This window comes from Pholcus phalangioides, unplaced genomic scaffold (assembly GCF_987345545.1).
Source record: "Pholcus phalangioides strain wild (caught in Gottingen) unplaced genomic scaffold, Ppha-v1.0 ptg000015l_1, whole genome shotgun sequence".
Lineage (NCBI taxonomy): Eukaryota > Metazoa > Arthropoda > Arachnida > Araneae > Pholcidae > Pholcus > Pholcus phalangioides.
In genome coordinates, this window is record NW_028301608.1 from 97,861,591 (window position 1) to 97,878,767 (window position 17,177).

General features: G+C 36.3%; 1 protein-coding gene across 2 annotated transcripts in view; it reads right to left on the reverse strand.

The window, feature by feature from the left end:
- LOC149077142 (voltage-dependent T-type calcium channel subunit alpha-1G-like) overlaps positions 1-17,177 on the reverse strand; it is a 95,979-nt gene that overhangs the window by 13,944 nt on the left and 64,858 nt on the right. For both annotated transcript variants that reach the window (XM_089244871.1, XM_089244870.1), the window contains 8 exons: positions 12,180-12,259; positions 11,878-12,070; positions 9,671-9,855; positions 6,868-6,994; positions 5,754-5,882; positions 5,433-5,522; positions 742-934; positions 496-647 (listed from right to left, as the gene is read on the reverse strand). In XM_089244871.1, coding sequence (XP_089100997.1) covers positions 496-647; positions 742-934; positions 5,433-5,522; positions 5,754-5,882; positions 6,868-6,994; positions 9,671-9,855; positions 11,878-12,070; positions 12,180-12,259 — 1,149 coding nt within the window. The remainder of the gene's footprint in view (positions 1-495; positions 648-741; positions 935-5,432; positions 5,523-5,753; positions 5,883-6,867; positions 6,995-9,670; positions 9,856-11,877; positions 12,071-12,179; positions 12,260-17,177) is intronic.

Sequence of the window (17,177 nt, forward strand, 5' to 3'; positions counted from 1 at the left end):
GACTGATTTATCTTCATATACATGTAAATAGATATCCTAAACATTTAGTCCAGGATGCTTAAGGATGCGTGATTAAAACCCATCTTATATTATCCATAATAATGTTTTATTTACCATCCATGTGATAATACCCAATAATATGTATTTTATCTAAGAAAACATTTTCAAGGGAATTTCTAGAACATGAAGAAACAAAATTTATAAAAAGATCTCTTATCTTTATAAGAACTCAACGGATATCTCTTCTTGCATACCAGAAAAAATCTTCAATCTCATAATAACGTGACTATGTTATACCGAGATATAGAGATGTTCAATGAAACATAAATCACTGTACAATTTTTCATCTCGAAAAAATGAATGAACGAATATCACCAAGAAATTTCAATATGGATTTTTATTTACCATATAATACTATCAGTATGCATCAATATTTCGACGTATAAGGAAAGATAATGTTAGAAAACATTATATTATTTATACATTGAGACTCACATAGGGCATCATATAGAATTCCATAGCCATCGTAATCACATTCAATCCAATCACGGCAGCGATAACCAAATCAAAGTATTTGCTGATGATAATGTTGTGCATCATGAGCCTTGGTCTTGAGTAATTTATGTAATACGGTGGTTCCCGCATTTCTGTTATAGAGATAAGTCAAATTATAGTATTCGAAAATATTTATTATTGCGGTTAGTTACTTTCCCAGTTAAAATAGTTCAATATCTTTCATACTTCTCCGTTTCTTGTCCATCTTTTTGGCTCTCTTGGCAGCCCATCTTGCCTTTTCTTCTCGTTCCTGCTGCTCTCTGCATCGGTGGAAATTCTCAACGACCACACCAACGAACATGTTGAGCACAAAAAAAGCAACCAGTAACAGAAATGATATGAAGTATAGAAGACGCCACTCGTTATAGTTTTCAATTGGCTGCAATCAAAAGATAATTTAAAGAGTTAAAGTCAGAATGGGTAAGTCGGTTTTCAAAAATTCTGACTTGAATACAGAAATGCAATCTAGACGAGCTAAATTTGTGAAAGAAAAAAGTAACCAAGTATAATCGTCAATAGTTCGGCAATAGACTGTGAAATTATAAAAATTTTAACATGGGGTCTCTATGACAAAAAAAAAAAAAAAATTCTAGTAGAAAAAACCGTCTTTTTCTCAAAAGTCCCGTTTAAATGTGCAATAAAATATCACGGGAATTTTCCGGTAATAGGGATTTTGGCCACAAGCTGTTTACATGTCATTTAGTTTATGCCGGTATCCTCCCTTCTTTTCGGATGTCGTCACTGGTCACGTGGGTTGAACAGGTGGTTGTCTCAAGATGGCCGATGAAGGAGCTAACAGCGATTTTTGCGGCACAAAGGATTATGGGGGAGGAGGTCGTAGTCACCCACCATTATTCCGCAACAAAGATGGGACTCTTTTGATGGATCTCCGTCCCAATTTTTTTTCGAAAATTTGCCTTTGCAGGTAAATAATCACAAAAGCTACCCCCCCCCCCCCAATCATGCACATGTAAACGAGGCTAAAATGGGGATTTTGACTTACACCCCACTCTGACTTCAACCCAATTCAATTATTATTACTATATTGGAAAAATAGACGCTAAAAAGATCTGTGAACAAACTATTACACACATTCCGTATGATACTTTATGCAGAGCGAGAGATGAAAAGTTTTAAATTATTTAATACTTTATGTACATACAATACTGATATAAAATTCAAATAGAATTTTGGCATTGTAAAAAATGTTTTTAAAATTAATTTCAATTATCCAATGGATAATTTTTGTCATCCAGTCATGTAGATCAGTGGTGCGCAAACCATGGGTTAATGGACTATATGCGCGGAAAGATCACGAGAGATTTTCCAAAATGAAAATTTCCAAATAAGAAATTCATTTTTATTTAAAAATATGTCAAAACTGCAGAATGCCTTTATTCTCTTGAACTAATTACCATAAATCCGATGAGTCTTTGTTAATCACCCTGTATACGACAATCAAATACCCTACACCTCGATACACTTCCAGCTTTTATCTTAAGGGACACCAAGTACATCATAAAACAGAGTATTTATACGATAGTAAAAAAAATTAAATATCTTTGGAAGCCAAAAACGAGCCTAATTAGAATCGAAACAAGCGTTCAGGAACGTGCTTTAGGGACAGTGCATCACAGGGGGGGGGGGTGCTTTAGTGATATAGTGATTTTGATTAAATAATTAGATAACCAGGCCCGACGTTGTGTGTGTGTGTCCTTCTGATTTATGTTGTTGTTCTCTCGCCATAAGTCTATGTCGGGGTCACCGATAAATGTTTTTCGTCATGGGGGGGGGGGGGGTCACACCTCAAAAAGTTTGTGCACCACTGATGTGGATGGATCAAAATAAAGTCTGTCTCTCCTCACACAGCTTTTGTTATGAAACTGTTCACTTGAAGTTTAGCTGTCAGATAATACTGTGTGAGGAAAAACAATCATTTTTTTTGGCACAATATAGACTTTAACAGTTCTGGTGCCATAAAAAAAAAGCAGAACAACAAGTATGAAAACAAGATCAACGTAAATATACATTCAGATAACTGTCTCCAGTCTTTTTTTTTTCGGATTACAAACATCTTCACAAAATTAATGTGAAGTAAAATAACTAATTTCGGAAGTATTTCGAGATTCACATTTGAACCGTCTGTATAAAAACGTCTTGGTCTGACTGTCTCATTGTTGTTTTGAATATTGTGCTTATTATTTCATATTTGAATATGATGTTCCTTCGTTTTAAATAGAAATTACGCTAAATACTACGCTAATGTATAACATTGTGCCACCGCAGGAAGTTCTCCATCCACAATAAAGTGGATCAATCATTATACTTCTGTCATAGTTTGAAAAATTTATGACAGATGGCAGCACTATAACAAACATTATACAGAAACAGACTTTGCCTTGGGTTCACAACACTACACGCTGATTTTTCAGCATGGCCCCGGGTCTTCGACCACCTGCTTATAGCTGTTCATAAAGAAAGAGCGTTGGGCCATGATCTGGAGGAGAATGCATTTGACCACCAGATACACTGCTGAGAAGCTGGATATCAGTAATTACTCAGTGTGCATAATTCTTTTATCGATGGTCTCGGCAAAAAAAAGCGATTGTAAGGTTTCGGCTCAAAGTTGCCCTACGTCTTGCGCATTCACCGATATTACTAGTGAAATTCCGTATCAAACATGAGGTTACTAGTTGTTGTGTGATACCTTATTTATTATTAATATCATTCATCACCTATAGACATTTTGTTTGCAAAAAATGAATCTGGAAATTAGAGAAGCCGTAATGTGACTGTGTTACAAGAAATACAGGGTGATTATAAAGAAACATATGGGCCCCTAACTATCATACGATTCACAGAAACTGAATGAAATTTTGGCATAAGGTATTTTGAGGTATGCGCTCAAGAATGATATGGAAAACAACAATGTCACTCTAATAGTTACGGTTACAGTGAGAAAATTTCGAAAATATCAAATGGCAACACTAACTTTTTTGCATTGGAATGTGATCTCCATTGTGAAAAACCCTAAATAGCGTTCGAACGGCAACTGTAGCATGAAAATCACCGGCGGTAGATAGGCTAAAAGTGAGGACAACCAATAAGGACAGAGAAGCAGCATAAAATAAAGCATTTTATTGTGTTTCACAAATTTTCCACATGACCTTCTTCACACACGATGACACTTTGCATGCGGCAGATGGTGGATAGCACTGCAGCACGTACCATGGAAATAGGAATCTCTTGAATCGCAGTTCTGATGGCATCTTTCAAATCAGATGCAGTTTGCGGACGATACTGGTACACTTTGGATTTCAGATATCCCCACAGCCAGAAATCCATTGGTGTGAGATCAGGAGACCTTGGTGGCCACGGAAACGGGAAATGACGGGAGATAACTCTGTCACCAAACTGTTGACTTAACCCTTCGACAGTTACGCATATTCACGTTTGACTGAAGACCCTACATGTGGAGGAGCGCCATCTTGCATCCACACAACTTCAGATAGAGCATTTTGCCGTTGCAATGCGGGAATCGCGTAACGAGTTAACATGTCCAGATAGCGAGCACTCGTTACTGTACATGTTTGCAGATCACCGGCAGTAACCTCTTCAAAAAAGTAAGGGCCGAGGATGAACGTACTCGTTATACCACACCACACAGTCACTTTTTCCTCGTGTAATGGACGTGCAAGCACATCATGTGGATTATTGTCTGCCCAGTGCACACAATTTTTCGAATTCACGTTACCAGTTAACGAGAAATGCGCCTCATCTGTCCACAGAATGCGTAATGGTCAGCTGCTATCTTCATCGTACCGGATAAGGAATTGATTCGCAAAATCCAGCCGTAATTGATAGTCTCCCGCTTCCAACATCTGGACACGCTGGAATCGATACGGAAACATGTTTAGAACAGAGCGCAGAATCTTGCGGACAGTTGAATTCGGCAGATTCAGAACGCGTGAAACACCGCGTGCACTTGCGGGACGAACTGTGCTTATCGTCTGATGAACTTCTGCAACAGCTTCCACGGGAACGGAAGGTCGTCCAGACCGAGGTCGATCGCATATGCAACCAGTTTCTTCAAATTTATGAATCAAGTCCCGTACAGCTTTGACAGTGCACGGGCCTCGCCGTAATCCATGGTTTCTGCGGTAAACACGCAATGTCTCTGCGGCATTTTGTCCATTCAGGTAATAAATCTTTACGATTTCCCCACGTTCTTTCCCTGAAAGCGGAATCTTGTTCGGAATGGCAGAAAGCAACATACGTGACTCGCATTTCGCAGTTCCTTTTCTTTCACCTAGCGTGACGACGTCAGTCATGACTGTGTCTTACGTAGAACCCGAAATTTGCATTTCTTGGTTTCTTCTTCTCGTTTTGTGGAGGACTAATCAGGCTGGGATCTCAGCCGAAGAAACGGTGTGACGAATGAAACGAACATTAATGCTCTGGTGCACGGCAATGTCTTTTTTACTTTTTCCTTGCCTAGCTTCGGGGATTTTCGTGCTACAGGTGCCATTCCAACGCTATTTAGTGTTTTTCTGTATGGAGATCTCTATCCAATACAAAAAACTTGGTGTTGCCATTTGATATTTTCGAAATTTTCTCACTGTAACCGTAACTGTTAGAGTGACACTGTTGTTTTCCATTTCATTCTTGAGCGCATACCTCAAAATACCTTATGCCAAAATTTCATTCAGTTTCTGTGAATGGTATGATAGTTAGAGGCCCATATGTCGGGATAGTTTTTTTATAATCACCCCGTACTTTGTAACATACTCTAATGTGAATTAGAAATACAGATCATTGTAACCAGATATCCGAAAAATGATCTGGAAAATTTGTTTTTATTTCCGATCACGGATTACCTGCTGATCGACGCCAACTGCATCGAGACCAGTATACATGATGTTAACCCATCCATCCTTAGATGACAAAACGAACAGCGCCATCAAAGCCTAGAAGGATACATATATTACAATTACAGTCATGAAAAGAATTTGAAATTGTCTATACATCGTTACTGAAAAAGGGAATAGAAAACATCACATGCGGTGATGTATGTCTCCATTATCTCAATAGGAATTTCACTAGAAACTTGAAAATAAACTTTTTAATAGCAAATTCATGATATTTTATATACGGTAGAAAACGCTTACTTAACCTTACTATTTTTACATTGAACTTGCCTGTCCTAAATTGTCGAAATTATATTTCCTGTTTTGCCAGGAGTTCCTACTGTCCTGCATGCAGTCATCCTTTGTCCGAACGTGGGTGATATTTGGTCCCTCGCAATGGTAGAGCGCACCTTTGAAAAGCTGTTTTAATGAACAACATTAGTTAATCGTACGGATTGTAGTATTTACAGTCGCATGCATTCGAAGTTGCAGTAAACAAGTTATTGTGAGCATCAATTTCCAATTTTGGATCAAGAGCTGGCATTAATACGATTAACACCTAGAATTCATCGAAATTTATAAGATTATTCATATTTATCGTAAGAAGATATTCTTTACAAAATAACTGAATCGTCAGTTTTAAGAAGAAAACAAGTCCAAAAATCAAGTTTTCGAGAAATCGAAAAAAAAAAAAAAAAACGTGTATGAGTGGTACGTTAACTTCCTAAACCTTACGTTTATTCAAGGTATCGGGGGAACTGGCTTTTGTTTTCTCTCTCCTCCTTTCTCCCGTGTAGAGCGAAGCTTTAGACTGAAAAATTAGTTTTACCATTTATGGTTTTTATTCCCTTTTCAACTCTTTCACGTACAAGCTTTTGGCAACAAATTTGGATGATCTCTATTCGATGAGTCAGCGATAAATCTGGAAACCTTATCTTATCTAACCGCACGTTAGAAGGAAAAGGAAGGAGAAGGGGAAAGAAAACAATATATAGAAGGGAGAGGAAAAAAGATATAAAAAAAAAGGAGAAACAGTATAATAGATAAGTAGATAAGAGAGTGCATAGTATATTTCTCTTTTTGCCTTCACCCTACGTGTACTCTTTGGTTCTTACATGTATGTAGTAGAAAGATACATTATATGTGGTTAAAAATTACTCACAGGTGCATAGAAAAAACTAAAAGTGGGGGGACACCTTCATTTCATAGGATTACAATAACGTTTCGCGATGGTGAAGACAGAGGGAAGAAAACGCAGAGAAATGGATTGAATTTACTTCACTGGCGTTTGGACAAAATATTTCGTTCGTGACCGTAAAGTTGTTAAAACTGACGATTCAATTTCATCGCTGGTGCTATTCGGAAAAACAATGCATGTACTAATTAGTTGCTTTTTTTCACTTACTTGGACTCCTAGAATTCCAAAGATTACAAAGAAAGTACAGCAAATGAGGACAATATTGCCGATAGGTCTTAAAGAGGACAGTAGAGTTTGAACGACTAGTTTCAATCCTGGTGCTCGATTAATCACACTGAAAGTAAATGCGGTAAAAGGAACATATCATTAGTCCATTTGATATCTCTCCCACTGATCATAGATGTTTCGGATGCACAATTCGAAATTATAAAGCAGAGGTCTTCAACCTTTTTCTAGTCGCGAGCACTGCTATCATCAAAATTGAGCAGCAAAAACAGCACGCTTACGGCAAGTTTGATATACGGATGCATGAAAGCAGGACGATTTCAGTTCTTCAATTCAATTTTTATAGGGCGTTTCATTGGAACGTTGATCCATTTCTCGCGAGCACAAAATCAGACACGAGCATCGGGCACTCTGGGTGCTTAAGGGGAGCACCATGGTGCTCGCGAGCAAACGGGTTGACGATGCCTGTTATAAAGCATGTGGGTGTAGTTTTTCAAACCATATTTTTCTTAGAATCATTTTTCGGGCCTTATAGAAATGCTTTAGATGAAATTTGAATTGATGAAACGCTGATAAAACTCAATGTACATAAATGTAATGGTTTTGATATGTCCTGGTGTCTTTCGTGCAACAAAGTCACGTCTTACAAAAAATTAAAAAAATATAATTAAACATTCCTGCAAATTTGACAAATTTCTCGATTGGTCAACTCAAGATACAAAGTTTCAAACTTCTAACAAAACGTAAAATTCGAACGTAAAATATTGTGATTTATTCTTCGGATTTATTAAATTGAATTTTGCGCTTCATTACGAGCATTTTATACCAATTATTGTCCTTTCATTGGTTACACATGAATATACAGGGTGTCCTATAAGTCCTAATTCCGCATTTATCTCATCAACCGCTCGTCGTACAGGTATGGTTATAGTTTAAAAATTACTCAAAATTTGTTCCAAAATCAGCCTGTACCAGTTTCGAAAGTGAAAATACAGTGCTTCATAAAATAAAAAAAATCTAAACTTTTTCACGGTTCCAAGTCCTCTAACTTCCAATCAGGAAGTTGTTGCCTTTCAGCCCAACAAAAAAAACCTCACGTTTCAAAGTGCGTTATTCGCTGAGATATTTGAATTCAAAAATAGGAGAAAAGTTGAGAAAGAACAGCATAAACTAACGAACAACCATGCCCGTCATTTGGGGGGGGTCGGGGGGGGGGTACTTTAGAAAATACGCTAGAACTGGATACATTCAGAAAGTTGAAGCACCCTGGAAAAGGTTGAAATGACGGTCTTGCGAATAATGCTATAACGTAGCAGCATTTGAAAAGCATAAAATGCGTGTGTATTCCTAAAAATGTTTAGATACCTCTTGAAATGCACAGGAAATGCTCGCATCCCTAGAATTGTTTAGTAAGAATACGTACTAACTATATTGCATATTTTGTCTTTAAGGTAGACTGGGACTAATTGGCATAAGGAGCAAGTTGACATACAACTTCTATTTTCTACCGCAGTGCTCATATTGCCACTGTCAAACCACCTGAGGGTTTTACATGATCCATTGTTGTTTCTGTGCGATGGGAGCTTCCAGAGAAGGACAGTAAGTTTCCTGATTTCCTGCTAGAAAAGTCGTTTTTTTTCACTCAGAGATTTTTTTTTTAAATTCTGTGAAGCCCATCGATATATTGAGGCGCTTTCACTAGTTGTGACAGGCAGAGTGGGTCAATAATGATTGTATGTCAAGTGCTGGAATGATTCATAAAACTTTTGTGGAACAGTGAAGCCACCTTCTCGTGTAAAGAGTCATGTTGGGGCAAGTTGGCATAGAACGTGTGTCACATGCCAACTTACCGATTTCGTATAACAGTAGCAAAATAGTGCGGGAATTGCAACCAATAGTGAACTTGTTCAAGTGAGCGATCGCACGACCTGCTTTCTTGGTGGTCATGAAGTGAAGCTGTGAATGATGAATTTCTTGTTATTTTTGGTTTTTTGTAACTTTCCCTGTTTTTACATTCGTTTTATTTTCCGAAATAAGCTTATTGAGCGCTTCATAAGCATATCATTTGTTTCCTGCAATTTTGTATTGAAATAAAAGTTTTGTAGTTACTAACGTACGTTTATTTCTCAGATCCTCTATTAACGATCATGATATGCCAATTTACTAAAGAGGTTGTATAAACTTGCCCATATCTGGGGTAAGTTGACATTAATTTTAACAAATTTCAAAACAGATTTGACGAAATACTCATACAGTTTTTAAGTGATTTTATATGCCTTTTTCATCATAAATTTGTTACCGAGGAAAGCTACTTAACCGTATACGGACCTTGTACACATTTCTCTACGGAATTTCTGACGAATTGGTTCATGCCAGAATGTGTGTTCTGAGTTTTTATGTGTGACCCTAATATATTTATGTTGTCAGAATTGTGCTTGTGGTCTTGCTTGTGCTGTCATCTGGCTTCTATATTTTGAAGTACAGATGGTAAATGCTTGGATTTTCGTGTTATGTCATTATAGTGTTGTAAATCTGCCCGCTCTCTGCGGAAAGACTTTTTTAAATGGGAGAAACCAAAAAGTACCACTCTCCGCAGCATCGATCACAACTTGCTGTAAGTATCACTCTTCTTTTTCCTACCATCGCTGATTTTTTTTGCATACTCTTGAATTTCTCATTGGTACCATATTAGCAATGCGTACCATAGATTGAGGACCACTGCTTTAGATGATGGACTTCAGTGAGAATTAAAAAAAATTCACGTAAATAAAGGGTTAATACTTACCGAAGAGGACGCAGCGATCGCAGAAGTCTAAAAACACGCAATATTCCAAATATTCTAGGGCTACTCTCAGCCACAAACGTCAAAAGCACGTCTACCAATGATATCCCGACCACAAAACCATCCATGATATTCCAGCCGTTTTTGAAGTAAGCATTCGGACCGTACCACAGTCCTTTAGCCAATACCTACGATCAAATATAATAAAGAAAAACATGTAAAAAACACATAAAAAAATTTTATCAAGAAATATTCCATAATTTCAGCCCATAAAAATAATCTCAAGAAATCGCTGGTATATAACCATCTCCTAACATTGTATAATCTTTGAAGAAAGAAGCCTCTTCTTGAAGTCACTTACTTATACGCGACATTTCTTCAAATTCTTGTGAAAAGACAAGAAATCTAGGAAAGTTTATAGGGAGAAAAAATTTTATTTTCTTGGATTTGGCTTTCATAATATTTCTTTCGAGTTATTTCAGTGAATAAAAAATGAGGCGATGTTATACTCCACTGTAATACCAAAGTTCTTATGACAAGCGTAAGTGACAGCATTCAGTTCCTAGAATGCATTCTATTTTTCTTTCCTTACTTTCATGTTGAAGAAGAGTAAGGGTCATAGCCATTCTTACAGTTGTTGCATAATTCAACAGCAACTTCTAACCTTGTGAACGTGGAATATAAAATTTCTCCTGCTTCTCATATTCAGTGAAAATAGGGAAAGAATAGCTTTTATTGCCTTTATTCTAGAAGAAAATAGAGTCTTGACTTTCTCCTCTGGATTTGTTATTCTCCCCTACTAAATACTCTCATTACAATGTGTTTAAAGATGGGAAGCAGTAAAAATAAATTATATTATTAACCAGTTGTATTAATCACATCGGTATTCATCAATAAGATAGAAAAGATGAAGTAAAAAACGTGAATATTATTTCTTAGATACTGGTTGAAATGCTGTAGGAAGAGGTTGAACCTTATTTTTTCGAAAAAATATTGGAAATCGGAATCTCAGTTACGAAAAGTTGTCAATTTGTTACTAGAAATGATGCCAAAAATTAGCGACATTGCTAATTATAGTAGTCACCGCTTATACGATTCACTGGTTATAAGAACCAACCGCTTATATGAATCAAATCGGCAAAACAAAAACCAAACGCTGTTTTAACACAGGAAAATCATCGGTTATGAGAATCAGAAACAATTTTTTACAGCTTCAAAATGAAGTGATCTAGCTTCCACGAATAACGGAACTTTTCCGCATTTCCGTTAATGGTTAAAAAACTGTTTTTTTTACTGATAAGTGGATCTATCAAGAGCAGTGCTTCCCAAAGTGGGAAAATCCCCCCCCCCCCTGGGGGTGATAGAAAAAGCTTCAGGGGGTGGTAGGAGCTACCGGTACATCATAAGATCCTATGGGTTGGCTTTATTGGGGGCGAAGATTAAAAATTATTCTTAGGGGAGGGGGAATGGAACATAAATTTTGGCAACCTCTGATCTATAGTTATGTACTCGGACAATAGTCATGCTCCCCATGGAGCAGAGCTCTAGGGGTTGGAATCTTTGGTGGGTCCATGAACAAGGCCGTAGTCGTGGGGATTTGGGGGGTCTGGTCCCCCCACTCTTGTAGGGGCTATGACAACAGAACTAAAATTATAATTCAGTTACTGTGTAACATTTTAGTCAGTCTGTATTGAAAACGTAGGATCTCTAAGGACAATGAATAGTATGCTATTGTTTTCAAATTTTAGAAATTAAAATTTCAATGAAAAATTAATTACGGGTTTTTTTTGGTTTTAACATTAAAAACAGCCTAATCTCGCGTGAAGGCTCCCCAACTCCTTGCGTACACTCCAGTGGTAATTGTAAGAGTAACAGCAAAAAATTTTCAGATATAAGAATCAACCTCTTATAAGAATCAAAATGGCTGAACAACACGTGATTCTTATAAGTGGTGACCCTATGCAGTGGGGCGTCATCATGGGGAACCCCATGCATAAGTTCTATTTCACTCTCATAAAATTCAATTTTGTTTTCCTTTCTTCTTAAAACAATTCTTTTTTCTGTATATATGTATATTTGAAAGAACAATGAGCAGCACCAGTGCTTTGTCTTTCAAAAAGATACTTTTCGCTGCCTCTTCATTTTGTATCTCCATTTCTCATGCATTTTATCCTACTATATATATATGTGTGTGAACTTGTCATACTTACTTTGATAAGCATTTCCACCGTGAACACCACAGTGAAGGTGTTATTGGCGATGGTGAGGAAAAGACGCTCGTAGCTGTCGGGAGGAATGCTTGGTCTTTCCATCGCTAAAGTGATACAGTTCAGAGCGATGAACACCAATACGAAATAATCGAACCACTTGTTGCCAGCTAGAACATTACAAACTCGGCGCAACCTAAATTACGGAAAGATAATTAAAACAATGAAGCTAGTGGTTTAGTAATACGAAAGGAGAGCTCTTCTCCGCTGCCAAATATTGCGATGTACGAAATCAAGCTACTCACCAGTTTGATCTGGAAAATAAAAATAGCGAATAATCTTCTCTTTCTTTGATCCAACCTTTCGGTTCGATGAACCAACACAGCTGAAATTAAAACCAGGAGACAAACTCGTGTTACATTCAGCATATATTAATCATCTTTATTCAGTATGGTGCGCATAACGTGTACACAACGATAATATAATAAGTATTTCTTCTAAATCATACTACAGCCATTCACGCATGTACATGCAAAGCTGAAGCATGTAGATTTAACGTAATGCAATTAAACAAAAAAATACACAATAGGGATTGTTGTTCCTTATTGACTCGGTTTTCTTCTAAAATAACGCTTATGGGCATCTGAGCACTTGTAAGTCATTAGATTGTGATTTCCAATGCATAAAAATTGTTCTCACTGAAATGTTGTTCAGCATATTTTTTTTACGTTATACTACATATTGCAATTATTAGCTGCTTTGTTGAGTGAAAACACTGATCATGAAGATACTAAGCATTCGTTTTAATACATATGCAAAATTTAAATAAAAATGTAGTGTTTACATAATTGATATCAGATATTCCAAAACAATACAGTGTAGGTAGATCATGGTCTGATCATTCGAAACGTGTTGAAATAAATATTTTGTTTCTTATCCATGAATGAAAAATAACGCTAGTGCAAAACTCGTGTGCAGGATGGATAAATAACAATCTTATTCGAGGAAATATACACATTTTTTGGATATTATGTTGGGTGGAATCGGAAAGAAAAGTAATCTGTTGTCCACCGGGACTCAAACCCAGGTCCTCTTGCAAACCAGGTAAGCGTGCAACCATGTACATCACTGCTACAACTCAACCAGACATGCACCTTGTCCATATTCCTACCATGTACACCACTGAAGAACCGATATTCCTTCCTTATTTCACGCCCTAGCGCGAGGCGCTGAAGTAGAGGCACCAGTAGCTTTCTCCTAAGGGGACTTAATACCTAGTGAATGGTAATGCATGGTGAGAAATATACTCTGATAGAAATATCATTTAAAACGGTAGTTTTGCATTGATTTAATTTCAAAGTTTAAATTTGATTGACTCAATCTTATTTTAAATTAAATTTGAAAATTTAAATTCAAAAATTTCAAAAAAATTTAATTTAAAATTCATTTTTGAATAAGATCGATTGACTGAAATTTCAAACTTTCGCTTAATTTCATGAACTGAACAGTTTTTTTCTTTATATTCTGATTACATTGATACTTTATTACATTGATATCATGACATTTTATCCTGCGTTGTGTTTTTAATGCATATTTTTGGAAATTCACAAAGAATTAAGTATCCAAGATATGTAAAGCGTTTTACCAACATAGGATAGCATTTACTATCAAGAACATGCGTAAGAAACTTGAAATAAATCAATATCTAAATACTATTTCTAATGATATTTCTATTAAAGTCGAATTGGATTTAATTTTGCTACTGTTATTAAATTCCTGCCTTCAGCTATTCTGTGTATGTTATTAAATTCGTACCTTGAGCTATTCAGTCGACATCCATGATTTCATTGGCATCATAAGTATGCGTATGAAGAGAAATATCTCTTTATGACTAAAATATATAATGATCAGTTCTCGTTCTGCATAACTATGAAGATACTCTAAAGCTTTCTTAGACGATACTCAAATTGGCTTATCACTTCTATTCTCTCAGATTTTTTATTGATTCACATTTTTATTAGCCAATGTTCCGTACGAGTGACAGCAGACCATTATTGTGTGTCAAGGGATTCGAACGTGAATCGTCTCATGACGAGAGTAAAGCACTTCTCTCATACCTTGTAGTATCTTTCTTTACAGAAATGTAAGATCCGTGACAAAATAAAAATATATCTGTAACTCATGTCTCTGATGAAAACTGATAGCGAACTTCTTTCACATAAAATATGCAGTCATCATCCATGCTAGTAGTTCTTAATCAGGGGTGCGAGATGTAAATATTCCATGATACGAGGCATTGGTTCCACCTATATTGATTATTCGATAGAATTATTGCGAGAATGCGAGATTGCAACCTGGGCACAGGAGATCTGATTAGGTCCCTACCAGAAATGTGAGAAAATAACTGATTTATTTGGGATCACATGATTACGTTTATTTAAATATCAGTTTGGTCCCTTTCCTGAATAGTTTTTTACTCCTCTCCCCAGAAAGAAATTTTTCGTTACTGGACTGTGATAATATAAAGTGGATTTTTTTTGGCGAGCGCTACCAAGTAAAGGCTACCACATACTACTGTGACACCATCCGAGTAGTGTGTAGCTGTCTTAAGAACCCTAATCCATGCTAAGAAATATCACTACAAAACTGAAGGTTTCTTTTCTGACAAAGTTTTACGTTCAGCTGGTCTTCATACAGCCTGAATATTGAGTTTAACCCTTCAAGCGGTTCTCCGAATTTTCATGATCCACATTATAACTGTCACAGTAGAAATCACTAAACCTTCCGGAAATTGCAACTTACTTTCAAGAGGAATATTTTCTTTTCGATTGCGTGAGTGGATAAATGATTTTCTTCAACACCGAAAACAATAAATAATAATAATAAAACAAAAAAAGAAACCTCTTGCTTTTTGTGTTATTTATGTTATTACGCATAATGGTATACTTCCTCGAACGAAAAAGAGAAGCATCCTCTCTCTCGCCTTCTGCTATCAGGCTTTGAATAAAAGAAGACTCCACCCACTGGCAGTTGATCGACAGGTTGGAGTGCGGAATGGAGAATATGTTTGAGTGTAAAACAAACTTCAGCTCAGTAGCTGGGCTCGGGATTGCCGAAAAAAGAGGGATTTGAAGAACCCAAGATATTTCGGAATTGCCAGAATAAAGCGGGTCCAGTTATACGAGATATCTCATCATTGCCGCTGTAGGGTGAAGTATACTTGAGCCTAGCTTATAGTGACTCCACAGATAATCTTATGATCGTTTCTCATCTGACCTCACTACCATCTTAAAACATTTTGTGCATCAACGCATTTATAAAACACATCTGCGATGAAATTACGTAGGTAATTATTTTGGAAATTAACTCATACTTTCTTGAATAAATTTATTTACTAGCAACTTTCTTAAGCACAAAAATATGAATTCCACATAGGGAAAGAATCATCTAAACTTAATCTATAACTATTGTAAATATGAAAGTCATATGTAAATTATTGCATTCATTTCGTGCATAAGTGAGAATATTGATAAAAAAAATATTCTTAAGAAATATTTATTGTGTGAAAATGTGCTAAGAGGTGTCGATGAGGCTCCTCCGATTTCTCGGGAGGTAGTTTCTGAGAAGCAAATATGTGATCAAATATATGATATAGATACATAATTGTGCTTGTTCATGCTTATGCAGCCACTGAGAGAGATCTCTGCTATATAAAAAAAACAACTAAAAGGCAGCATGAATATTTTTAAAATATCGAGCGTGAAGCTGTCGCTTTTTTTTAAATATATACATAATTGAAGCTGTTGCATATGATGTGTACAGACAGCATCTGCCGATCTGGTATTTGTTTCTTTTTTTTTTCTGACCTGCTCGTAGTAACTTCTGAAAAATTTCCAACCATCAGTGTCAGACCAGAAATCCTGGATGCAGGCAGTTGAAGACACGCTCATTCGTCTGTGCGGACAATATTTCACGACCGTTCTGTACCTGTGTGTACGATCTGTGTACCTATAATACTGCTGAAAATTATACAGAAGGTATATTCTGTAAAAGTACACGAGAAGAAGTAAAAGAAAAATAGATAAAACTATCCTATCAACGTAACGGCAACTATCGCACCATTAATCGAGTAAAAAAAAAATTCACTAGACATTTTCTAACACTACTCGTATTCAGGGTGTGCATGACTTAATTCTCCTTTGTCGCATTTTAATGGAGGACCGTTTATTCTAGAGCCATAATCCCAAGCAGAAACAAATATCCAAATAACGTGAAGACCTAAGATACGTCGTTCATATTGCACAAGGGGTTTCACAGTTATTGAAAGACAAAAAATATATCTTTTTATACGTACACCCTGTACTAAAAATAAACCCAGTTATAAAAATTACACCTTGTCACTCTAGATGGCAAAAAATAATCGCGTTTAGAAGTGGAATATTACCTGAGATATTTCATTTAAAAAGCCTGAAAATGAGGGAAAGAACCACATGAACTAACGGATATTATGTTCTTTTTTCCTAGTCTTTTTAAATCAAATATCTCAGCGAATATTGCATTTAAAAATGTGCAATATTTTTTTGTTTGACATAGGAGAGACAAGGCAACAACTTTCTAATTCGGTTTTAGAGAACGGAGAGTCCGTATAAAACGTTAATTTTTATATATCAATAACTATACAATTCCTTGCAGTATGGATGACATATTTTTGATGTTTTCAAGCTATTTGGATATTTTTTACTTTTTAATTGAAAATACTGACGGTCCTAGGTATATTCACAGATTTCATATTTGAGTTTTCGTATTCGCGGTTTTTTTACCACTATTTTATTTTATTTTTTGGTAAACATTGTTGAGGTAATAACTCTCTTATCAGAAGAAAACATAAGTTGTATGCGTTAAATAAACGTTTAAAAAATCCCTCTCAAAAGTTTCTCTGGTGCTTTTGGTTACAAGACTGTTGTTTAAATGTGTGTAAAAGTGAGAACTGGCAAAGAAAACTCGAAATATTGACAAAGATTAGTTTCGTTGCTGCGTTTCCTGTTATGATGGAATCTATCCGAGACCGTCCATCCCTTTGGGAAAGAGCGCAAACCATCCCAAGATGGTCTCTCTGGGTGGTCAGCGGTCATGTCTGTTTGTCTGTTATGATGGCGTCACATCAATGAGTCTACAGTCAAATATATCAAGAAATAACATAAAATTCGATCGGCCGTTTCTGTAGCTACATCTGTGACAATATATCCCTGAATCCACACGTTCCTATTAAAAATCTGGCGTCTTCATTTCGTATCCAACTCCAC